Below are 25,386 nucleotides of genomic sequence, written 5' to 3'. Positions count from 1 at the left end.
GGCGGGCCTGGGCCTGGGCCTGCGGCGGGCAGCGGCCTGCGCGGCTCCATGGGAGCGGGAGCAGCAGGGGCTGGGCCGGGGCAGGCGGCGCTGGGCCCAGAGGGTCCTGGGGCCTCCCCGGCGCCTCCATCAGCCCTCACCTCTGGGGGTCCCAGCGGTCGTGGGGCACCCAGGAGGAGTCTCTGGGGTGCAGGTGGACTAGGAGGGGTGGTGAAGAGAGTGGGTGCTGTGGCCTAGAGGGGGGCATCATCAGTCCTCCACTTGGGGGGGTAGCCCTGCCGGTGACCCTCGCAGCTGGGGCTCCCCAGGTTGTCCAGAGGCACCACCACGTCATCCGGGCTGGAATTCTTGTTCAGCTCCACCACTCGGGGCACCACGGAGGACCAGCGATCTGTGGGCAGCATGGTGGGGAGGGGGTTATTGAGTGCCTACTGCATCTAACTTTGTTCTGATTTTGAGGGTGTGTGTGTGTGTGTGTTACTGAGGATTGAACCCAGGGGCATCCTACTTCCGAGCTCCCCCAGCCCTTTTTAAAAATATAATTGTTGTTTTATTTGAAACAGGGCCTAAGTTGCTGCATCTAGCCTCAAACCTGTAATTCTCTTGTCTCAGCCTCCCAAGTACTGGGATTACCGGTCTGTGCCACAGCGCCCAGCATACTGGCTTACTTTGGAGTGTGTGTGTGTGTGTGTGTGTGTGTGTGTGTGTGTGTGTGTGTTGCTGGGGATGAAACCCAGGGTCTCACATGTGCTAGGCAAGCACTTCAGCACAGAGCCACACCCCAGCCCCTTAAGCACCTACTGTGAGCAGTAGGTATTATGGAGTTATTGTTATGCCCACTTTACAAGCATGGAAACCAGGGCCTAGAGTGGTCAAGGCACTGGCCCCCGGTTGCACAGGAGTGCCCGGGTCAGAATGCCCCAAGCGCCCTCTCCCTTGGCATCTTCTGCACTCAGGGTTCAGTGGAAAACAGAAAAGGCTTCTCCCCCAGACACAGAAGATGCATCGTGGCCCTGGGAGGCCGGCAAGGCCTCACAGGTGGGGTGCCCGGCCTTCGTGAGCAGCAGGGGAGCTTCGCCAGTCCACCCTCCTTTCCACTCCATACACAGGGACACCGGTCCCAGGTGGGGACGGGGCTGCCCATGCCCAAGCAAACAGTGGCCAGGCCAGCCGGGCCCACTCACCCCTCCGCAGGCGGCCCACGGTGTGTGAGAAGCCGTAGTACTGGTAGGTCTCACTCTTGCCCGGGTCCTCGTTAATGATGCCCAAGTTCTGGTTCCAGTGCGACCAGTTCACCTCGTCCACCCTGGTGGGGCCAAAACAGAGGATCGTGGGAGCCCCTGCTACAGCAGCCCCCCAGCATGTCCCCTCCCCATACTTTCTTCTTCTTCTTTTTTTTTTTTTTTTTTTGGTGGTACTGGGGGTGGAACCCAGAGGCTTTTCTACCTCCAGGCTATACCCCCAGACCTATTTTATATTTTATTTGGAAACAGGGTCTCACTAAGTTGCTGAGAACCTCACTAAGTAGCTGAGGCTGGCTTCGAACCTGTGTGATCCTCCTGTCTCAGGCTCCCAAGCGCGGGGATTACAAGCGTGCGCCACCATGCCCGGCTGCTCTATCTTTTCTGTAAAGGTTCTGTGCATCCAGAAAACCAGACTATTCACTGTTTCAAACATGCCTTGAGATGAATCTTCTTCCTTGGTACCTTGTTTAGCCTTTCAACCTTTAATAATGTATTTTGAGCATCTAGTCATCCGAGAAATGTACAGGAAACTGGAGGACATTGGAACACTGCCCCCTGCCCAGCTTCTCACTTCCTCTACTTGGAATTCTACCCATTTGCGCCACCACGCCCGGCCCCATACTTTGAATTATAGTGACGTGTACACAACAGGATTTGCCATTTCATTGTTAAGTATACAGTTTTGTGGCATTAAGTACAACGCGATGTCATGCAACCATCACACCCATCTACTTCCAAAACTTTACCACTGCCCTAAATAGAAGCTCTGCAGCCACTAAGCGGTAACTGCCATGACCACTCCCCCAGCCGGGACATTCACACAAGTGGAATCGTACAATGTGTGGCCTTTGGTGCTGGTTCCTTCATTAGCATCAAAAGATGATGTTTTGTTTTGTTTTGTTTTGTTTTTTGAGGTACTGGGGATGGAACCCAGGGGCACTCTACCTCCAAGCTGCATCCCCAGCCCAAGTTTTTAATTCTTTTATTATGAAACAGGGTCTCATTAAAGCTGCACAGGACCTCACTAAGTAGCTGAGGCTGGCCAAGAACCTGCGACCCTCCCGCCTCAGTCTCCCAATTCCTGGGATTACACGTGTGCACTGCCGCGCCCGGCTCGGCATCGTGCTTTCAAAGTTCATCCGTGCCGTAGCGGGAACTAGAGCTTCATTTCTATTCATGGTTAAATAATATTCCAAAGTATGGGCATACCACATTTGTTTGTCCATTCGCTCACCGATGGACACGCTCCTTGATGGTCTTACCTATTATTACTGGGACACCCTGGTAAACTCAAGTTACGGACTCTGACATAAAATTGGTCCAATATCATTTCTGCTGTTTAGAATTATTTTTGTTATTTTTCATATAGTCTCTTTTTTTTTTTTTTGAGAAAGTGCTACATGCAGTGACTAAAGGGGAAAACACACATTCACTGTTCCCATTTTGCAGATGAAAAGCCGGAGGCCTGTTGGCTGCTCTCCCCGGGGCACAAAGCTGGCAAGTTACGGAATCAGGACTTGAACCGTGGAGTCAGGCTGAGCAGAACTGACCAGCTGGCTCAGGACGTGGCTGCTACTATCGTCCGGGTGTGTGTGTGCGGCACTGGAACTGAGCCCAAGGCATTCCGCCTGCAAGCTGGCCTCCTCTGCACAACTGACTCCTTGGTGCCCCCATCTCGGCCAGGGCACTGAGGCACCTCGCAGCTGGGTGGGCGAAGGGGCCGGCCCGGGATGAGCACCGCCTGCTGGCCTCTGCTTCCCGTTCTACAGGCTCGGATGTGCACCAGTGCACCGCGCACTGCTGCGTGCCCACCTGCGAGGAGGGGGCACCATCCCTGTCCCCACTTCACAGATGAAGAAGCCTGGGGATGCAGGCCACCTGCCCGGGACGAGCGCCTCCTCCCAGCTCGGGTCCTGCAGCCCGCCCGCCTTACCTGAAGCACCATCGGCGGTCTGGAGTGCCATCCGAGCTCTTGCCCACCGTCACCATCTCCCCAGAGCGGAAGGCCTTCCTCAGGAACACAGGGAAGGAGCGCTCGATGTCCAGGATGGTGGTGGCCCACTGTGGGGAGGACATCGTGAGCCCGGCCCACGCAGCAGAGGAAGGGCTTTCTGGCTGGGGCCGCCCCTGGCAATGGCCCCTGGCATCACAGGCCCACAGGCGGCTAGAAGCAAACGCGCGAAGCTGGACCCAGAGGCACAAAGGCCACAGCCAGGGCCCACGACATGCACTCAGCAGTCCCCACTCGGGGCTGGCGTCTGCTGGGGACAGCTGGGGACAGGGACAAGCCAGGGAGCGAATGCTCTGGATCGGGGCAGCGCCTCTCACTGGTCCAGCTGTCACAGAAGGCCAGAAATCTAGATTTTTAAATGACATCTCTTCTTACATCTTTGCATTAATTTTTTTTTTTTTTTTTTTTTTTGGTGGTACTGGGGGTGGAACCCAGAGGCTTTCTACCTCTGGGCTATACTCCCAGACCTATTTTATATTTTATTTTGAAACAGGGTCTCACTAAGTAGCTGAGGCTGGCTTAGAACCGATGCGATCCTCCTGTCTCAGCCTCCCAAGCACGGGGATTATAAGCGTGTGCCACCATGCCTGGCTGCGTTAAATTTTTTAAAATATGGTGGTCTAGAAAAAAAAAATGAGTCTTTGCTAATCTCATCCTGTTAGTTCAGAGACTAGTTTGCAGTTTGAGAGTTCAACCGGTGGAGAAAGTGAGGCCCAGGGAAGTAGGAGGTTTGGATGGAGCCGAGAGCAGGCCCGGGGCTATGCTCAGACCTATTTTATATTTTATTTGGAAACAGGGTCTCACTAAGTTGCTGAGAGCTTCACTAAGTAGCCGAGTCTGGCTTCAAACCTGCGCGATCCTCCTGTCTCAGCCTCCCAAGCGCTGGGATTACAGGCGTGCACCACTGCACCTGACTAGTACCAGGATTAAACCCAGGGACATTCTACCTCCACACTGCACCCCAGCCCTTTTCGTATTTTTATTTTGAAACAGAGTTTAAGTTGCTGGGAGTCTCCAAGTTGCTCAGGCTGGCCTTGAACCTGCAATCCTGTCTCAGCCTCCCAAGTACTGGAGTTCCAGGCATGTGCCACACGCCAGGTGCACTAGTGGCTTCTTAAGAAGAGGAAAAGAAACCAGGTGTGGCGGCGCACACCTGTTAAAAAAAAAAAATAGAGTTGGGGGTGTAGCTTGGAGATAAACTATCCCTGGATTCAATCCACAGTGCCACACACACAAAAATAAAAATAAAAATAAAAAATAAAGAGGAAGAGATGCGAGCTAGCACACTTGCCGTGTCTCCCGACGCCGCCTCCACACGTGGCGACGCAGCGCGGCCCTCACAGCAGCGGCACCGTGCACTTAAACTCCCGGCCTGCAGCGCCGTGATCCCAATACAGTTCTATTCCTCACGGCTTCCCCAGTCTCGGGGACTTTGAGATCGCAACAGAGAATGAACTCAGCCCCTCTCTGAGCACTTCCTGCGCCAGGATTTCCCTCCTTCATGCCGGGTGGAATGGGCCGTCGTGTGAGGCGAAGCTCAGGCCGCTGCTGATGGTCAGACAAGGAGCCCCTCGAACTCACTGGGGAGCGCCAGGAAGTCCGCAGCAGCCTTTGCTGCCCATTTTACAGACAGGGAAGCGGAGCAGAAGGCGAGCGCCAGTCCCCAGCTTGGAGAGGAGCCCAGGCTCCCCCACCCGCCACCCTGGAGGACGAGGGAGGCCCGGCCTCACCTGCAGCTTCCAAATGTGCTTGCTCTCCTTGGAGACCTGGCCCACCGTCTCCCCCATGAGGGCAATGAGCATGTTGAGGAGGAGCACGAAGGTGAGGATGATGTAGGTGACCAGCAGGATGATGAAGACCACGGGGTACTTGGTGCTGCTCAGCATCTCCAGGTCGCCCATGCCGATGGTCAGCTTGAAGAGGTCCAGCAGGAAGGTGCTGAAGGTCGCGCTGTCGCGGCACGAGGGGTACGTGGGCACCGTGCAGTTGGTCTGGTCCTCGGTGCACACCTTCATGTTGGCGCACGGGTTCAGGAGGGACACCAGCGCTGCCGAGGGAGGGCGGCCTTCGCTGAGCACGGGGTTTTGATGGGAGCCGGAGACGGCGTTCCCACCTGGTGGGAAGCCGGAGCTCCGGGAAGGAGAGAGCTGGCCCCAGGGACCCGGTCGGAAAGTCAAGAGTCCAGCTGGGTCCTCCTGCTTCCTTCCCACAAACTTGCTGCTAGGGAAGAGGCTTCCAGGACTTAGCCAGGTGCCCCCCAGCCAGGGTAGTTGTGCCCCCAGGGAGCATCTGGCCATGTCTAGAGACCCTGGTTGTTGTTACTGGGGAGCGGACGTTCCTGGTGTCTAGTAGGCTCAGAACAGGGCTCCTGCTCAACAACCTACAATACACAGGACAGATTCCCACAGCGAGAACTGTCAGCCCCAAATGCTAATGGTGTCAAGGCCAAGAAACCCGAGAGCGCCTTACAATTCCTGAAAGTCCAGGATCGCTCCCCAGGCAGACCGTCATGATGCTAAAGTGCCCTATGACCCCTGCAGGTGTGGGGAGCTCTCCCTCGGGCTCCTGCCCCCTCCAAACCCACCAGAAGGGAGGGGTGAGGCTGGGACAGCGCTCCACACTGTCCCAGAAGCTGGATCTGGAGCCTCCTCTCCAGACACCTCAAGCTGACCCTGGCACTCCTCCTTTCCCACCACGCCCAGACAAGCCTTCTCCACACACTTCAGCTGCAATGACTTGTCCCTAAGCTGCCAGGGCAGGGAGGATGAGGAGGGCCAGTCCCTTCTGTCAGTGGGAACAGCATGTCACATGCTGTGAAGTGAGGAGGCTTTGTGTAGTTAAAGTTGAAACACTGTTGAGAAGGATTCTAAGACATGATCTAGATGCATCAGAAAAGTAGTTCTGTGATCTATTAATAATGTCTGTCATGGACACAGAAATGGGAACAGTAGCACAGGTTCCCTGTTGGCCTCGGACCTGAGATCTAGTAAACCCCAGCAGGAGAAGTGCTATAACCAAACTGACCACTAAGTTGCTACTTTGGCCCCCAGTTTCTGCAATGAGGACTGTTAGGGTCTAGACTAAATCCCAATCATCTGCTAAGCCCATCTGATGTCCAGTTCTTCTCAGCCCTTGAGGGAGAAGCTTTACCCTGTCTCCATTTCCCCAAGCCAAGGCTATCACCTGCTTTTCCAAAATAACCTGCACAGAGCTTCAGCACCATCTGGGTTAAAATATTGCCATCATCAAACACTGGCTGCCAGGCCACTCCCCCAGTGAACCTGCCCAGACACAAATGTGGCCTGATCCAGTCCAAGGTGGCCATTTCCTTTTGGATACAGGGCATTGATGGCAGATCGCCCATTTCTTAGAAAGTAGGTTGGTCAGTTTCCCCAAGTCTACCCCCCCCTCCCAGAGCCTGTGCCATGAATTCCCAGCATGCCTCAGGCTGGCCTTATGACATCACAAATGTCATACTAGAGGGGACAATACTAGGCTCATGTCCACGCCCCTCTGGCAGGCCAGCTTCTCCCCTCAAGCAGAGCCCATTTCCCCTCTGAACTGGGTCTGGCCTCAGACGTCTGCAGCCATGGGTGGGACAGCAGGGTGCTGTGCCAAGCACTGGACCCAAATGCTCACGCACTTGGGCCCCACACCTCACGTGGGCAAGCCCGAGCTGGAGCAGAGACCACAGGAAAGATGGCCAAGTCTCCGACCAAGTCAGCCGGCGGCCAGCCACAAACACAGGGGCCCACTGAGATCAGCCTCCCCTGCCCAGGTCAACACAATCACCAGCTGACCAGGAGCCTTCAGAGCAAATGGAAAGGGCGTTGCTTTAGGCCACTAAGTCTCACATGACTTCCTCTGCAGAAATAGCTAATGTTCCAGTTTTACCATTAACCAATTTTGTTGTTGTTTTTAGTACTAGGGAATAAACCCAGGGTATTCTACCTCCAAGCTATACCCCAAACCCACATCTTTTATTTTGAAACAGGGCCTAAGTTGCTGAGGCTGGCCACGAACCCACAATCCTGTCTCAGCCTCCTAAGAACTGGGATGACAAGTGTGTATGCCTGGCTCGCTTATCAGCTTTTGAAGGTGGGAGAGTTATCTAACCGCTGTAAGCCTCAGTTTCCCTCTCTGTAAGAGGGGTGACAACGGCAGGGGTCTTGCGGGCTGCTTGGGAGAGCTGAACGGGGTAGGGATGCCAACATGCTTCGCCCACGACCACTACTGCGCCACTGCCACCAGCCCCCTGGGCACCCCGCTCACCTGAAGCGTAGCCAATCATGAAGAGCAAGTACACCAGCAGGAAGCGGAAGAGGTCTTTGAAAAGGATCTACGATCCCAGTGGGATCATGGAGGGAAAGAGGAGACACTTGGTTTCTTGCTCCCCACTCTCCACCCTGAACCTTCTTTCTCCTTCCAGCCTGCCCATCCCCGGGGCGCAGACCACAGCTGCCCATGGTGCCCCACATCAGAGGCCTGAGCACGCAAGCCCCTCCACGCACACCAAGTGCAGAGCCTGCCCAAACCTTATTCTTTTTTTTTTTTTTTTTTTTTTTTTGTGGTACTGGGGTTCCTGGAAGCCCTTCTACCTCCAGGCTACACTCCCAGACCTATTTTATATTTTTTTATTTGGAAACAGGGTCTCAAGCCAGCGCGGCTGGCTTCGTACCTACGCGATCCTCCTGTCTCCGCCTCCCAAGCGTGGGGATTACAAGCGTGCGCCACCGTGCCCAGCTATTTTTTTTTTAATTTTTTTTTTTTTTACAGTACTGGGGATGAAACCCAGGGGCATTCTACTTCCGAGCTATACCACTAGCCCTATTTTTAAGTCATCATCATCATCATCATCATCATTTTTTTTTTATTATTGTGTGTGTGTGTGTGTGTGTGTGTGTGTGCGTGCGCGTGTGTGTGTGTGTGTGTATGGTACTGGAGGTGGAATCCAGGGGCTTTTCTACCTCCAGGCTACACTCCCAGATCTATTTTATATTTTATTTGGAAACAGGGTCTCACTAAGTAGCTGAGAGCCTCACTCAGTAGCTGAGGCTGGCTTCGAACCTGTGCGACCCTCCTGTCCCCGCCTCCCAAGCGCGGGGATTACCAGCGTGCGCCACCACGCCCGGCGCCCCATACCTTCTGGATCATGATGCTGTAGGTCCCGGTCAGCTTCAGCCCACGAGTGAAGTAGAGGGCGTTCATCCAACCCAGGACTAGGGCGAAGACCATCACGGCCAGGTAGGCCTCGATCCCCGCCAGGTACAGGGCCGCAGAGACAATCACCAGCACGGAGTAGATGAAGCTGCGGGCAGCAGAGACCACACGTGGGAAGAAGGAAGCGGGGATGAGGAGGCCTTGGAGTGGAGACAGGTCCAGCCGTCCAGGGTCCTAGGACAGCCTGTTAGACCCCCAGAAGGAAGACAATGAACCCACCGGCCTCCCCAGTGTTGAATGTCTGCTAACGGGACATTAATTAGCTCAGTTCTGTGTGCAGGACACCAGGCCCTGCGAGATCCCACAGTGATGCCTTCAGGACTGCCGGAGAAACACCCAGTGGTGTGTAGAGGAGATTTTGTGGCAAAGTGAATTGTACTGTTCTAAGGGGAAAGGAAAAGATGTCCCATGAAAGCAGAAACTCCCAAACCCTGTGCCCTAAGCAGACATCATTAATCAATCACAGCTCTCCCACCGAACAGAGACAGCCCCAAAATTCTCAAACACGATACTCCAGGCAGATATCAGCAATGAATCATCAGCAAAAAAGGTTAAAGTGATTTCTATTCATGGTGAGTGTGGTAACTCCTGAGCAGCCGGAGTATTTCTTCAACAAGACCGCCCCTCTACTGCCTGGCCTTGGTCTTGTCATTACCCTGGACCAGGATGCCCAGCTGGATGGACTCTCTCCTAGTGGAGCCACCTCTCCCCCATCCCCCAGGACCTCTACTCACTAGAGCAGCTGGAAGGAGCCATCGATGAAGAGGGAGTTCACTCCGGGGCACTTCTTCATGAACAAGTCTTTGATCTGGAAGAGGGGGGCAGGTCTACAGCAGGGGCGGTGCAGGAGATGGGCAGAAGAGGGGGCAGGGCGCGACAGAGGCGAGATGGTGTCGCTGTGAAAGGAGGAAAACAGGAGAATATGGGGCTGGAGGGAGAAGAGGGGCAAGGAGGAGGGAGAGGAGGAGGAAGAGAGGAGGGGAGGAGGAGGAAGAGAGGAGGGGAGGAGGAGGAAGAGAGGAGGGGAGGAGGAGGAGGAAAAAGGAGGATAAAGAATGGAGAAGAGGAGGGAGAGGAGTGGAGGAGGAGTGGAGGGAAAGGAAGGAGAAGGAGGAGGAGGGAGGGAGAGGGGCAGGGCAGGGCCGCTGGGGCAGGGGCAAGCACTCACGTTGGTGAAGAAGAACAGCACTCCTGTGAAGAGCGTGGTGACCTCCCCGGCCAGCCTTAGGTAGTCCACCGTGGTGTGGTAAGGATAGGGCGGCTGGGGGCGGGTCAGAGTCTTCACTCGCCGCCGCCCCCCCGCCCAGGGTCTAGATATTCCCCAATGCTTGAACATCTGGCTCCGGTGGCTCCTCCCTTGTCCTCCTCCCCCAGCTGCCCTGGGCATTGGGGCGCCCCCCCACTTGCTCCCCAGCCGCCTCGGCGCCCCAGGGACCCGCCAGGCCCGCTGGCACTCACGGTGCCCTCCAGTGGCTGGTGGTAGGCAGTGAGGGTGAAGATGATCATGGCGCACAGGTAGGAGACCACGTTGATGTAGAAGGACACGGCCCCGAACTTGCGCCACTTGTCCCGGAGCAGCTCGTTGATGGGCTCCACGGCCAGCATCTCATGGCGGTTCTGCGAGAGGCCACAGGCTCAGTCACTTCCCGGGCGTCTGGGAGCCAAAGCGCCTCCCCCTCCGCCCTTGCGGCCCAGAACCACGAGCTGGCTGGGCGCTCAGGACCGACCCCGCCCCGGCCTCAGTATTCAAGGATTGCCCAAAGTGGCCTCAACCTACCCTCCCACCCATTCTAACATCACAGAACCAGAACTGGAAAACCCTTTAGAGAACATCTATCCTCACGGCTCCCAAATCATGGTTCCCAAATTCCAAAGACTGAGCCGCTGGCAGCAAAATTACCAGCTTGCTAAAAATACAAATTCCTCGGCTTCATCCTCAGAAATTCTGATTAAGGGAGCAGAACTAGAAAATTTAGCTCAAAATGACAAATGATTGACTCGTCACTTCTCCAATTCCGAGTCCATGGCAGACACCAATTAATAATCGATCTCTGCACAACAGTGCTCTATACAGTTCCCTGGGTAGACATTACTAATCAATCGGAGTTTCCACCAGAGATGCTAATCCTGAAAACCCTGATCTGAATCAAGTTGGTCATGAATTTCAAGAATGAGGGAAGCGAGGTCCTCAAGAAAAGCCAAGCGCTGGAGCCAGGGGCCAGGACTTGGAAAGCCAGCAGGCCCAGCTCTGTGCGCCCATCTGCGTGGCGTCCTGACTCTACTGACGAGTTTCTTCCTAACCATGGATTTGTTTGGCAGTGTAACCATAGAGATGCTATTGCAGCAATTTCCTCATAGTTAAAGGCAGAAACAAACTCAAAGGAACAGCAATAGAGGGATGGCTCGTTAGCACGCGCCACATTTATACGCAGCAGTGATGCCGCAGGAGGAGATTTAATGGTGCAGAAGGATGTTCACAGACACTGTTAACTGAAAAAGACGGGCTTTCAGAACTTCATACAACGACCACTAATGATAACAGCCGACACATAATGTTTATTCTGTGCCAGGCTGTTCTGGGATTCACTCATTTTGGTCCTCCCGACAACCCTGTTGGATACGATAATCCTCTCCAGGTCCCCAAGTAAGGATGCTGAGACCCACGGAGGTTAAGTCACTCATCCTGAGTCCCACAGCACGTAAGTGACAGGACCAGGATTCTGAACAACTTCACGCGCCCGTGGAGCCTGTCCTGCCGTGAGCCTCGCTCACTTAAGAGTGCCAGGCCTTGTTCTGTGCGTTTGCTGGTACCTTCCGAAGCACTCAGCCGACAGACACAGCACTGTGCGTCCCAGAGGCCGTCTCCCCTGGCCAGGGGCACCCTACTCCCAGCCGCACCCGCTTCCCTATGCCCTGCACCACCTCGATCTTGCTGTTGTACACCAGGATCTCCAGCACAGAGGCTTCTTCCCCGCACGTGTCCAGGGAGGAGAGGTCGTAGAGCGAGGAGTACACCGGTCCGTAGGCCCAGTCCTTGAACTTGCGGGACAGGTGCCGCGTGTCCTCATCGGTCACCTCCCGCCGAATGATGTGCTGGAACACCTGCGCGTGGGCGGGGAGGTCAGGGACGAAGGCGGGGCGCTGATGCCCAGCCCTGCCCATCAGAGGGACCAGGGTCTGGGGAGAGCCCACTGAGTGGACAGAGGGAGGGAAGACACTGTTTACCGAGCACCTGCTGCGAGTCTGGCTTTTTGGTTTTGGGCACTGAGGATTGAACCCGGTGGCATTTTATCACTAAACTATATAAGCTATATCCCCAGACTCTTTTATTTTGAGAAAGGGTCTAGGTAAGTTGCCCAAGTGGCTGGCCTGGAACTTGAGATCCTCCCATCTCAGCCTGTGGTGCAGAGCCGCTGGGATGGCAGGCGTGCACCGCTGGCCTGGCAATCTCACTGCATTCTTACTCTTACCATCTTGGTTTACAGATTCGTAAATGGAAGCTGGGGAAAACGAAGGGCATTCCCTGAGGCCACAAAACTGGTGAGCTGAACCCTGGGAAGCTTTTAACATCTAATGGCAACATGGACTTTCTTCACGGACCTGAAGCTGACCCAAAGCTACTACTAGCCTGGATTGTTCCAGCATCCCCCACAAGGGGGAGTGGGGGCACCCCTAGCTTTGGAAATCTGTTACTAAGCGGGCCTCTGAGCCGGGCGTGGTGGCGCATGCTTGTCATCCCGGCATTCGAGAGGCTGAGACCGGAGGATCGCGGTTTGCGGACAGCCTCAGCTACTTAGTGAGGCCCTCTGCAACTCAGTGAGACTCGGTTTCAAAATAAAGAATAAAAAATAGGGCAGAGGGTGTAGCTCGGGGGTCAAATGCCCCTGGGGTTCCATCCCCAGACCCGCAAAAAATAAATAAATAAATAAAATACAACGGGCCTCTGCTGCCTCAGGACCCTGGGGTAACTGTGTGAGCTAAGTAATTTTTGTATGCATATATATATATATATACACACACACACACAAAGTTCTCTATATATGTACAAAATTAAATAGACATATTTAATTTTTTTAGTACTGGGGGTTGAACCCAGGAGCATTCTACCTCCAAGCTACAGTCCAAGCCCTATTTTTTTTTTTTTTTTTTGAAACAGGGTCTCACCAAATTGCTGAGGACCTCAACTGAATTGCTGAGGCTGGTTTCGAACCTGCGATCCTCCTGCCTCGGCCTCCCAAGGACTGGGATTACAAGCGCGCCACCACATTCTCCTTCAACTGTCACAGCGCTAACCCATTTTATAGATGCGGACACAGGCACCGAGGGGGGGTGTCTGAGGCCCCATGCAGCCAGAGGCGGGGCGCTAGCTCCAGGGACGATCGCACGCACCCCGATCTTGCCGGTCTTGGCGGCCATCATGAGCGGCGAGAGGCCGTCGTTGTTGAGCACGGCCTCCAGGTTGCTGTCGGGGAAGAGGCGGGCGCCCTTGAGCAGCAGCAGGTCGTACATCTTGGTGACGAACTTGGTGTTCTCGCGCGTGTTGTCGGCTATGGCCACCAGCGCGTGCAGCACGGTGTTGCCGCGCGAGTCCTGCCGCCGCAGGTCGGCCTTTTTGTGCGGGTTCTCGGTCAGGTAGTTGACCACGTGTGGCTGGTTGGTGCAGGCGGCCAGCGACAGGGGCAGCTCCCCTGCGGGCCGGGCGGACGGCGGGGAGGTCAGCGAGGGGCGCGGGCCGTGGGGCTCCGGCTGCAGGCCCGCCCTCGCCTGGCCTCGGACAGCCAGGCACGTGGTCGTGGTGGGCGTGGCCAGCGGGCAAGGGCGTGGCCAGGCATGGGCGGGGTCAAATGGTGAGTTCTTTGTGGGCCCCAGGTGGAAGCAGGGGTGATATTCAAAATACTCCCTTCCAGCTGTGACAGGGCAGTGAGGGGCTTCCATCCACCTGATCTCTGGTCCCAGAGTACGTCGGACTAAAAGACTTGCACAATTAGGTGCAGGCACTGCCCCCCTCCCAGCAGGCCCTGGGGGTCAGGTCAGTGGCTGAGAATTAGCAAAGAGAGGGTGTGTGTGTGTGTGGGGGGGGTGTCTGGGGATGGAACCCAGGGGCTTTCGACCTCCTAGCTACACCCCCTGCTCTATTTTTTATTCTTTTTATTTTGAAACAGGGTCTCACTGAGTTGCAGAAGGCCTCACTAAGTAACGGAGGCTGTCTGCGAACCGCGATCCTCTGGGTCTCAGCCTCCCAAATGCTGGGATTACAAGAGTGCGCCATCACGCCCGGCTCAAAAAGAGGATTTAAACCCAGGCCCCTGACTCGCGTCGTGCCCCGCAGTGGCGAATTCTCCGAAAGCAAGAGCCACGCGCTGCCGGTGGCCAGCGGATTCGGGATGTGCGTGAACAGGGCCCCAGGCTGGGGGCCTGCACCCTGTGTCCCCACCCACGGATTCTCCCCTGCGCCCCTGGCTCCCTCCCCCAGGCCCCGGCTCACCGAAGTAGAAGTAGCCGCCCTCGTCCTTGGGCTGGAAGAAGCGGCCGCGCGCCTGCGCGTGCACGTCGGCTCCCTGGGCCACCAGGAGCTCCACGTAGTGCTTGCAGCGCCGCTCGATGGCGATGTGCAGCGCGGTCTGGCCTGCGGAGGGCCACAGGCATCAGGGCGCAGGCGCGGGCGCAGGTGGGAACCGGGATGGGGCTCCAGGCAGGAGCCCTGGCCAGCACCCGGGCAGCCGCCCTCTCCGTTCCCTGGGACGGGAACCTGGGGTGCATGACGCCCTAGATCCAAAGCACTGCAGCAGCAGAATTTTAAACTCAAATGATGCGTGGCAGGCCGCACTTCTAATCCCAGTACTCGGGAGGCTAAGAGAGGAGGATCGCAGGTTCAAGTACAACCTCCGCAATAAATATTTTATTTGGAAACAGGGTCTCACTAAGTTGCCGAGAGCCTCACTAAGTAGCTGAGGCTGGCTTTGAACCTGCGCGATCCTCCTGTCTCAGCCTCCCAAGCGCTGGGATTACAAGCGTGCACCACCACGCCCGGCTATAGCCTCCGCAGTCTAGTGAGGCTCTCAGCAACCTAGTGAGCCTCTGTTTAAAAAAAAAAAAAAAAAAAAAGACAGAGTGTAGCTCAGAGGTAGAATGTTTCTGGATTCAATCCCCAGTACCAAAAACAAGTTCAGAGGACATCCTCTGCCAGGATCTGAGGGCAAGAACATGGAGACACCTGCTGCTCCAGTCCTGGGGGAAGGAGGCCGCCTGGCCTCCCAGAATTCTGAATTTGGGATACAAAGTTCATAGTAATATCCAGGATTAAGAGGCCAGCTTTGATTCAGAGAATCTCAGAACTGAAAATGGGACGCTGGGACGCAGGCCACCTTTGCCTCCACGGCTGCTGGTTCATAGATTTGTAGCACGTCGGGCACCAGGGCCCCTTCACCCAGAATCCCAGGCCCAAGGACCACCAGGCCGCTGCTGCAGCTGCATCAAAGGGCCTTTGATTCCCAAACTTTGAATATCAAAGCAGAGGGGGGGGTCTTCCTTCCCTCCCTCAGCAGTTGGTTTCTTGGTTCACCTGCCCTCGAGGTCCAAACCAGGGCTCTCAGGGGTCAGACCAGCCCACCCCGCCCGCCAGCCCACCTCTGTAGTAGATGTCTCGGAAGGGTGAGTTGATGAACTCCCGCATGTTGCCGGTGCGCTCGGCGATGTCCAGGAGCACGGGGATGGTGTCGTTGCGGCCGTTGCTCAGGTTCAGCAGGGCCTTGGGCAGGCATGTCTTCCCTGTGGACGGCTCTGGGTGGGGAGGGGGCAGACGCCGGGATGAGGCAGTGCAGCCCCAAGGAGCGCGCCAGGCAGGGCGTCGAGGCCCCACCCCTGTGCCTGGCGGCTGCACCTTCTAAACCTGCTCTGGTCTGTCTGGCAAGGACACAGGGCCACTCTAGCTGCCTCTTAGTGATAAGGGGTCAGATGAACCCATGGGAGTCCTGGGAGATGGGGCACATCTGTAATCCCAGTGCTTGAGCTAGAGGATCACAGGTTCAAGGTCAGCCTCGGCAACTTAGTGAGCCACTGTCTCAAAAGTTAAAACTAAAAGAAGTAAAAAGGGCCCAATCCCCAGGACCACAAAACAAAACAAAGGGAGCAGAAATCTTTGAAATGCAGGAGGCCACCCAGAGGCTGGTATTTATTTAATTTATTTAATGACCACATTTGAGGAAATTGTTCAAATACTTGGGCGGGCAGGATTAAACAAAGCCCAGAAGGCGGGGTGAGGCCTAGCGGCAGAGGCTTGGGAGGCCCTGGGTTTGACCCCAGCACTGGGGGCGGCTGCCTGCGCCAGCCATGCCTCTACGCCACAGCCTTCCCAGAGCCTCTAGATGCATGTGGAGACCAGACAGGCTTGGCAGCATCTGCCACCCGCTGGGACACAGTGCTCCTGCTCCTGAAGTCTTTACACCAGCGACCCGGAGCAGGAGGGTCCAGCGGCTCCCCAGGGCGGCCTGCTGCGCAGGAGTGAAGTTGCCCCAGGAGGAGTGGGAGCGTGTCTGGGGGTCTCACAGACACGGTGCCACCGAAGGTCTCACTCGCTGCCAAACCTCGCACAAGGAGTCTGCTTGCTACTAAGAGGGGCCTTAACGCCTCTCACTCGCAATTCTAATGTTCCTTTGTGATTTTCCTTCCCTTGTAATTTTTTTATGGTTACAGGAATTGATTTATATATCATTAGAGTGAGTCCATGGGAATGCCCCTCTGCCATCCGTGAGCCAGGCACAGGGCAGAGCATGCTGGGACCAGGCAGCAAGAGGCTGGCTCTGCAGACAGCCACCTCAGGGTGCAAACCCTGGCTTTGAGCCGGGTGTGGCCCAGCTCTTGGGAGGCTGAGAAGGGAGGATCACAGGTTCAAGGATAGCCTCAGCAAGTAGTGAGATTATTCTCATCAACCTAACAAGACCCTGTTTGAAAATTAAAATAAAATATGGCCAGGGTGTAGCTCAGAGGTAGAATGCCCCACTCAATCCCCAATACCAGAAAAGGAAAAGAAAGAAAGAAGGAGAGAAAGAAAGTAAGAAAGAAATTCTAGATTTGCTAATGACAGCTGTATGGCCTTTTCTCTGCTTAGTGTTCTCTCTAGTTAAACTGAAGTTACAGTCCCATGTAGGGGCAAAATGACGCACTAATAAATATTCATCAGTTAGCCCAGTGCCATACAGAGCAGAGCCCTCAATATACATGATGTCACCATTGTTCTTCCAGAACCATCTCCCTAGGTGCCAGGAAGCAGTGGTCACTCCGCCACCTTGCAGAGACCCCAGGTCCGTCCCGGCCCAGGAGTGGGGTCACCCGGGCAGGCCCTGCTCTCCGGCCGCTTCCCACCGCGCCCCCAGCCCAGGGGGCACCGAGTGACTATTTCTTCAATGGTGACTGGCTTTGGCTTCGCAAATGCTGGCCAATGTGCTGGGGGACTCTACACAGACACACAGACTCCCCCGGTTCTGGCCTCAGTGAGTGTCAATCCATTTTAACCAGGCAACTCGCAGCTCCCCGTGCCCACCTTTCCTGCCAAACTCACGCACAGGCCCCTGCATACACTGCCCTCTCACCCCCCAGCTGGACCCCTCCTCACCTCATTAATGCAGCTCGTCCAAACACAAGAATGTCACCTCCTCCAGGAGAGTTTCCTGGATTTTCCCTGTCTAGCTCATATCCTCAGATAAGGCCTCTTGTTGACCGCCACAACATTTTATAACCGTAGGCTGATTTGGTGGCTGCTCACCTTGAGCCCGGGAGTAACCTGGAGGCTGGGTCACCTTTGGTGATGACTCATCGGCTTTTCACCATTCACCCCTGCCTAGCACAGTACTGCTGATACTTAGTAGGCACTCAACAACCATTGGCCGAGTTAAACATCTGACAAAGGGCAAGCTGGGCATGCCAGGGAATCCAAGCCACAGGTGGCCCAGAATGGAACCAGGCAGCTGGCTTGGGCTCCCAAACCCTCAGACATTGGCTACTGTGGAGCGGGACTGCCAGTCTGGGTCCCACAGGGTAGTTTTGAGAGATAAGTGGGACATGCAGTTCCAGGATCTGACCGCCAGATGGCGAAGTGGCTTTGCCCAGGGCTCTGCAGGGATTGGGGTAAGGGGGCGGGTATAAATTGCCAATTGCCAAATAGGAGGTTGTAAAACTTTAAAGGGGGGTAGGTCCGCCTCCCCTGAAAATAGCCAGGAAAACGTGCATGGGCAGAGCAGGTTTTGTATAAGCCTAAGGCTTATACAATTCAGGGGCCCTGTTTATAAAACCAAGCACACAGTTAAGAATACAAAAGCAGCTCAGAGCCTGAGAGGGGCCTCAGCACACCGGAGGCCCTGAATCTCATTTAGCACCATAAGCCCCACGTAAACCTGCTCTCTGATATACAACGACCCCAGCAACTTTGGGGACCCGGCCCCAAGTCCATCGGAGCCCCACCCATGCTCGGGCAAGATACACACCTGTGCGGGGTCCTAAACTAGTTAGGAGCCTCACTGCAATGCCAGGGTGCCCACTCCCTGGAACCTGCTGGGCCCACATCCCCCCGCCCTGGCCTGACAAATGGCGTTTATCTCCAGCGAGACCACTGACCAGCCATGGAGAGGCCTCCGCCTCCCACGGCCCGAGCCTGTGCCACAGCGAGCCTCCTGGGCTGGCCCCACGTCACAGTGGGTGGACACTTTATTAAACCCAGGGATTCTCTACCGACAGACACGAAGACCCCGAGCACACTGTTTCTGCTGTGTTAATGACCAGATTGATAAACATCTGTAAAAATCCACAGACACAGTCATCCCATGTTGGGGTTGGTTGTTGGGTTTTTTTTTGTTGTTTGTTTGTTTGTTTTTTTGCACTACTGGGGATTGAACCCAAGAGTGCTCTACCACGGAGCTACACCTTCAATCCCATTTTATTTTGAAACAGGCTCGTACTAAGTTGCTAAAGCTAGCCTTAAACTTGCAATCCTCCTGCCTCAGCCTCCTGAGTAGCTGAGATTGCAGGCATGTGCCACCCTGCCCGGTGGTCTCACCCCGTTTTGCCCCTTAACTTACTCCAAGTACTTGAAGTCTTAAAACATGGCCTCTCCTGATAACCCTGAAACGTCCTCAGCCCCAGCCGTAGGTGACCTTGGCTGGATGACCAAGGCGGCCCTCGCTCACAGCAGGAGTCACAGAGTTCACCTTTTTGACTGACCGATGGGATCATTTGGCTGCTTAATTACGGCGAGTGGCGGGCAGCCAACAGGTCAGGGAGTGCACAGCTGGCCCCGATTTACAGAGAAGGCTGGCCTAGTGGAGGCAGCGCCGTCCTGAGTGGGACTCTGAGCCTGGACGGGGCTGGGAATGGACGTCTCCGCCTGCCGGAGATGGTTGGAACGGGCAGGAGAAGGCAGGAATCCCCGGCAGGAATCCCCGTTGACCCTGCCCACCCGCCTCCATCCCTAGAGGGAGCAGAGGCCCGCCCCCCACCCCCTCACTCCCTACCCCCCACCCCGGCTACCTGGGATGAGCCCAGGCCAGGACCAGCTATTATTCTCTGACCCTGGGGCTCAGAAAAGCCACATATCCCAGAAGTGGTGAAAGGGACTTTAAACCCACAGAGGGAGACGCTGCTATCTATGACTGATTCTTCCCCCACCTCTCTCTCTCTCTATATATATATATATTTTGGTACTGGGGATGGAACCCAGGGGCATTCTACCTCCGAACTACAACCCCACTCCTATTTTTTAGTCTTTTTATTTTTTTGAAACAGGGTCACACTGAGTTGCAAAGGGCCTCGCTACGTAGCTGAGGCTGTCTTCAACTGCGATCCTCTGGTCTCAGCCTCCCGACTGCCTTTTCAAGAGTATGGGCCCAGCAAATGAACGCACAGTGGAGACAGCCAAGGCCCAGAGAGGTTAAGTAACATGGCAGAGAGCACCAGGACAGACTCCCTGTGCAGTGCTCTTCTGGAGCTCCTGAGCAGGAGGAAAGGCTGCGGGGAGGCCCCCCTCCACCCCTGGCAGGCCCAGCTCTGCTCCCGGCGCTCACCCCGGAACTCCTCATCAGTCAGGCGCTTCTTGTGGGTCAGCAAGAAGGGGAGCAGCCCGTCCAGGTCGGCGGTGGACCCCCGGGACACAATGTCGAAGAGGATGGGCCGGTTGAAGACTTTGAGGATGGGGGGCGGCTGGGGCGCGGGGGCTTTGGGGCTCTGCGGCTGCTTCCTGCGGGGGGGAGGGGCGTGAGCACTCACCCCCGCCTGCCCAGAAGGGACAGGACAGCAGAGAACAAGGGTGTTTTACCCACCTACTGTGTGCTGGGTGAAAACAGACAGAAAGAAACACACAAGCCTGCCCATCCATCCACCTGTCCACCTGCCCATCTCTCCATCCACCCAGCCAGCCATTTGCCATTTATTGAGGCCTTCCTTACTAACACAAAGATAGAAAGACAGAGAAAAAGTAGAAAACCCCATCCCGTCATTAATTTATTCATTCAACAAACATTTGAGGCAGGTGAGGCCACGCTCATAGGTACTCAGTCCAGGGCCCACAACCGCGAACACTCAATACGCATTAGCCAGGATGACAGTCTCTGCGTGTGGGCTGTGCCTGGAACAGTGTGCACAGAGAAGTGCTGAGCGGAGGCAGGTGGAGGAAGGACGCCGCCCAGTAAGGAAGGGAAAGGGGCAGAGAGAGGATGGAAGGGGAAAAGCAGATGCTAAGAGGAGGACTTGGGGGCGTTCATTCAGTCATTCAACAAACATCGTCTGGGCACCTATTGTATGCTAGGTTCTGGAAGAGACAGAGCTGGCTCGGGGCACCATGTGGGTGGATGGATGGACAAACAGATGGACAGATGAGCAGACGGGGCCAGGTAGAGGAGAAAGCCAATGAGTGCAGCGACAGTGGGTTAGTAGGTGACTATAGGAGTGGATGGATGACAGAAGGAGGGATGGAGGGATGGATGATGGAGGGATGGGGTGGATGATGAGAGACCAATGATGGAGGGATGGAGAGGGTGATGGAAGGATGGGGGATGGATGAGGGAGGATGGGGGACAGATAATGAGGGATGCAGGATGGGGATGGATGATGGGGAATGGATGGTGAGGGATCGATGATGGAGGGATGGGGATGAGGGTGGGTGATGAAGGGATGGAGGATGCGGATGATGATGGAGGGATGGGGGATGGAGGATGGAGGATGGGGATGAAAGGATGGCGATGGATGATGTAAGGACGGAGGGATGGATGATGGAGAGGTGGGGATGAATGATGGGGGATGGGGAATAGACAATGAGGGATGGGGATGGATGATGGGGATGAATGGTGAGGGATCAATGATGGAGGGGTAGGGATGAGGGTGGGTGATGAAGGGATGGAGCATGGGGTGACGATGGAGGGATGGGGATGAGGGTGGGTGATGAAGGAGTGGAGGATGCGGATGATGATGGAGGGATGGGGGATGGAGGATGGAGGATGGGGATGAAAGGATGGCAATGGATGATGTAAGGATGGAGGGATGGATGGTGGAGAGATGGGTATGGATGATGGGGGGATGGGTATGGATGATGGGGGGTGGGGGATGGATGATGGAGGGATGGGATGAATGATGGAGGGATGGGATGGATGATGTGGGATGGGGATGGATGATGGAGGGATGGGATGGATGATGGAGGGATGGGGATGGATGATGGAGGGATGGGATGGATGATGTGGGATGGGGATGGATGATGGAGGATGGGGATGGATGATGGGGGGATGGGATGGATGATGGAGGGATGGGATGAATGATGGAGGGGTGGGATGGATGATGGAGGGGTGGGATGGATGATGGGGAATGGGGATGGATAATGGGGGATGGGGATGGATGATGGAGGGGTGGGATGGATGATGGGGAATGGGGATGGATAATGGGGGATGGGGATGGATGATGGAGGGGTGGGATGGATGATGGAGGGATGGGATGATTGATGGGGAATGGGGATGGATGATGGGGGATGGGGATGGATGATGGAGGGATGGGATGGATGATGGAGGGATGAGATGGATGATGGGATGGGATGGATGATGGGGGATGGGATGGATGATGGAGGGGTGGGATGAATGATGGAGGGATGGGATGGATGATGGAGGGATGGGGTGGAGGATGGAGGATGGGATGGATGATGGGGGATTGGGGATGGATGATGGAGGGATGGGACGGATGATGGAGGGGTGGGATGAATGATGGGGCTGGGGGAATAGATAATGAGAGATGAATGAAGGAGGGATGGGACAGATGATGGAGGGATGAATGGAGGATGGGGATGGGAAATGGAAGGATGAGGATGAGGATGGGGGCTGGGGAATCGATAATGAGGGATGGATGATGGAGGGAGAGATGGGGCAGGGTGGGGATGGATGATGGATGATGGAGGGATGGATGATGAGGGATGGACCCAGGGCAGACTGGGCAGCCAGCAGTACTCACTCCATGACCTTCCTCCTCCACCGCTTGTGGTCACTGGGGTGGTGACGGTAGGTGCCATAGTCGAACAGCGAGTCCATAGGCGCTTTCTTGGGCCCGGGCACCACGGAGGACTCGTACAGGGTGGACTCGAGCAGGTCGATGGGGTTGGGCACCCCCTTGCGGAAGGCGCCCTGGAACTTCATGCGTAGGTTGGGTCGCCCATCACCTGGGCCGGCAGCACGTGCGGCATCAGTGGGGGAGGGGGAGCCATCCTCCCCCTCAAACAGGTTGGCCAGTGAGGAGAGGGGAAAGGCCTCCCCGCCAGGGGTGCCGCTCTCGTCCCCAGGGGGCTCGGCCGCCTCCCCAGCTCCCGCATGGGGACCGTCACTGGGATCTGCCATGCCGCTCAGCCTGCAGGGGAAAGAGAAGGGAGCAGGGCAGAGCCGGACTTGCTGGGGCTCCAGGAAGCCCCCCCCCCATGTGGGCAAACAGCACGGCTGCCAGCTGCTTCAAAGCCACCCTTGTAATGACAGGGGCCGCTATGGCCACTCCCAGCTGTGGTCAGCCGCCAGCCCCGGGCTGGAGCCGCAACAGGGGCCTCTTTCAAGAACCTGAGACATGGGGCCGCCCTGGGCGCTGGTGGAAGTCACACCGTACCCCAAGTCTGGAGCCTGGAGTCTACTCCTGTCCCACTGAGTCAGCCTCAAAGCCAGGCTTCACACTCGGCCCCTCGGTTTCCTCGCCTCACAGGAGAACCAACAGATAATGTGCTGGCTGGCACCCCACAGAGAAACTCCCGCCACAGCAGGAGCTGCGTAGAAGCCCCACACTTCGGGCTAAGGTGTTCATGCTTGGCCCCCACCTGTGGCATCACTGCAGTGGCCCCCAACTTGAGCTGACTACCCAGTGCAAGGCTCCCCAGCTCTGACCTTCCTCCCTCTGCCTGGTCCCTCGTGCCCACCTGTGCCCCAGCTCAAATGCGCCCTCCCCTGGGAAGCCTCCCTGCCACCCTTACTCTCAGACTCCCTCCCTCCTTCCAGGTGTTATCCTGGAGAGCTAAGTCCTAGGCAGGGAATGTGTCTGCCAGGGTTACCCAAGTCACTCCAGGAAAGAACAGCCTGAGCCGGGCAGGCTGGGTGCGCTCGTAATCCCAGTACTTGGGAGGCTGAGACAGGAGGATCACAGGTTCGAGGACAGCCTCAGCAACGTGTGAGGGCCCTGAAATTTAGTGACAATTTTTTTTTTTCAGTACTGGGTATTGAACTCAGGGACATTCTGCCTCTGAGCTAGCCCTAATTTACAAGGGCTAAGTAGCAAGGCCTGGCTGGGAACCTGTGATCCTCCTGTCTCAGCCTCCCAAGTACTGGGATTTCAGGGTGTGCCACCATGCCTGGCTTTGAATAAAAAAAAAATGGCTGGGGTGTAGCTTGGAGGTAGAATGCCCTTGGGTTCAATCCCCAGAACAAAACAAGCAAACAAACAAACAAAAAAAAATCCTGAAAACAGGTGTCATTTCCCATTTCTCCGATGTGCGGAGCGAGGCCGTCACAGGGCTCACAGGGGGAGGGAGGGCTTCCAGGCCGGGCAGGGGCAGGCAGGGCCTCTGCAGCAGTGCCGGCCAGGCTGGCTGGACACTGAGGCATCTCCGCCAGCTCTTTCCATCCTGCCCGGCCAGGCTCAGGTCCAAACAGTGCTCTCTTGTGCGTCTCCCCTCCCTGCCCCACACACATGTAGAGAGCCAAGCAAACTGGTTCCCACCTTGTTTGTTCTGTGGCTGCCAGGAAGCAAGGCGCAGGCCAGAGAGGTGGGGACAGGGAGAGGGGCGCCCCCGGGGAGGGCAGGCTGGAGCTCCTGCAGGGAGGGAGCCTAGACTGTGGGTTCTAGTTCCAGCTCTGCGATTTAATATGGTGGGCCTTGAGCAAGTCTCTTGAGCTCCTGAGACTTAGTTTTCCCCTCTGTAAAAGGGGGACACTCGAGAACTCGAGAAAGCTTCTTGAAAGGGTTGCAGGCAGTAGGCAGTGAGATCAGGCCTACCCACACTCCTCTCTCTGGGCTTGGCTCGTCCCACGAGTGAAACAGGGTGACCATGCCCCTCCTCGGGTCCTCAGGGATGTGAAGCACCCACTCAGTCCCAGCACCTAGTAGGGCATCTGAGACGCTGGGTCCCAGCCACCTGCCACCTGGGTCTTCAGCCTCTTTGTGACTCTCCGTGACTCTTGTCTTTGCTCTTCAGGAATGACAGGGGGTGCACTGAAGTAAGGGGGGTGTAGGGAAGACCACAAGAGGCACAGCCCACTTCTCTCAGGGGACCCTAGTGGTGGGGGTGGCATTGGGGTTATTCCCTCCGATGTCAAAGACTTCCTAATTACCCAATCTCTGAGGCTGAACTGGACCCACCCACAGTCCCAGCAGGAAGTTCCTGAGGCCAGAGAAAACCAGCCCAGGGGTCCAAACCCCCACCACGCCTGCACCTAACAACCAAACCTGGACGGCACCCCAGACTTGTTTTTTTGGTGGTACTGGGGTTCCTGGAAACCCTTCTACCTCCGGGCTACACTCCCAGACCTATTTTATACATTTTTACTTTTGGAAACATGGTCTCTTAAGCCAGCACGGCTGGCTTCAAACCTGCGCCCCCGAAGCGCAGGGATTACAAGTGCGTGATACCATGCCTGGCTTCACCCCAGATTTTTAAAGTCCCAAAACAGGACGTCTGGGGTCCTGGGTTCCAATCCTCTACTCTGTAGGAACCTGGGTGTATCACAAAGCAATCACGATTGGCAGTCAAATTAAATAAACCACCAACCTCGGGGCCCTGGCGGCTCTGCCTGACCCTCTCCTTCCCCAGCAGGCGGGGCCACGCGGAGGAAGCTGGGTCATCGTGGTGACCCACGGACCAAGGCCTGGTGACACCTGGGGGGAGCTACTAGCCAGGGAGGCCCATGTGGAGATCCACCGAGCCCCTCCCCTCCCCTCCCCTCCCCAGGGGGCCTGGGGAGCACCTCGGCTGCTGCTCATTTTACAGCCAAGGAAACTGAGGCCTTGAAGGCCTTCGGGCTCCACCGCTGGGCCCTCCCACCGCGACCCACACCCCACCCCAGGAGCAGTGTGTGCACACCAGTATGCTTGCACACAGGCCTATAAACACACAAACACACGTGTGCACGCACACACATGAACACACACACACATGCTCTGCTGCTCTGTAGCAAACCCCCACCCCAAATCTGGCCTGTTCTGTGGTCAGGGAAAGAGTTCACTCCCTGTTCTAATTTGCCCTGAAGGCTGTAATTACACATTCCAGACCCATGCCAGCCCAGGGGGAGGGCCCGGGAGGAGAGAGCACCGCCGTGTGGGGCAGTGTGTCTCCTCTGTGTGCCAAGGTCATGCACGTCAGCTCGTGTCTTTTTCTGTGTGTGTGTGTGTGTGTGCACGTGTGAGTACCAGTGCCCAGTGTGA

General features: G+C 56.0%; 1 protein-coding gene across 4 annotated transcripts; it reads right to left on the bottom strand.

Annotated features, from left to right (window-relative positions):
- Positions 1-233: 233 nt before the first annotated feature.
- Positions 234-22,328, bottom strand: TRPV4 (transient receptor potential cation channel subfamily V member 4; the record flags this gene model as incomplete). 4 transcript variants are annotated; one of them, XM_080717904.1, is made up of 15 exons in its annotated part: positions 234-391; positions 1,185-1,306; positions 3,178-3,305; positions 4,986-5,302; positions 7,528-7,594; positions 8,398-8,563; positions 9,210-9,283; positions 9,644-9,736; positions 9,934-10,092; positions 11,398-11,577; positions 12,865-13,163; positions 13,961-14,101; positions 15,103-15,255; positions 19,527-19,699; positions 21,949-22,328. In XM_080717904.1, 15 exons carry the CDS (start codon positions 22,326-22,328, stop codon positions 234-236), a joined length of 2,610 nt encoding a protein of 869 aa, XP_080574030.1. The 4 variants fall into 4 exon arrangements, with proteins under 4 accessions (XP_080574030.1, XP_080574032.1, XP_080574031.1 ...); XM_080717906.1 differs by lacking the exon at positions 11,398-11,577; XM_080717905.1 differs by lacking the exon at positions 13,961-14,101.
- Between the last annotated feature and the right edge of the window lie 3,058 nt (positions 22,329-25,386).

This window comes from Muscardinus avellanarius (genome assembly GCF_963383645.1).
Source record: "Muscardinus avellanarius genome assembly, chromosome: 21".
Lineage (NCBI taxonomy): Eukaryota > Metazoa > Chordata > Mammalia > Rodentia > Gliridae > Muscardinus > Muscardinus avellanarius.
Note: the sequence above shows the minus strand (reverse complement) of the source record. Positions and strands in the feature narration are given on the sequence as shown.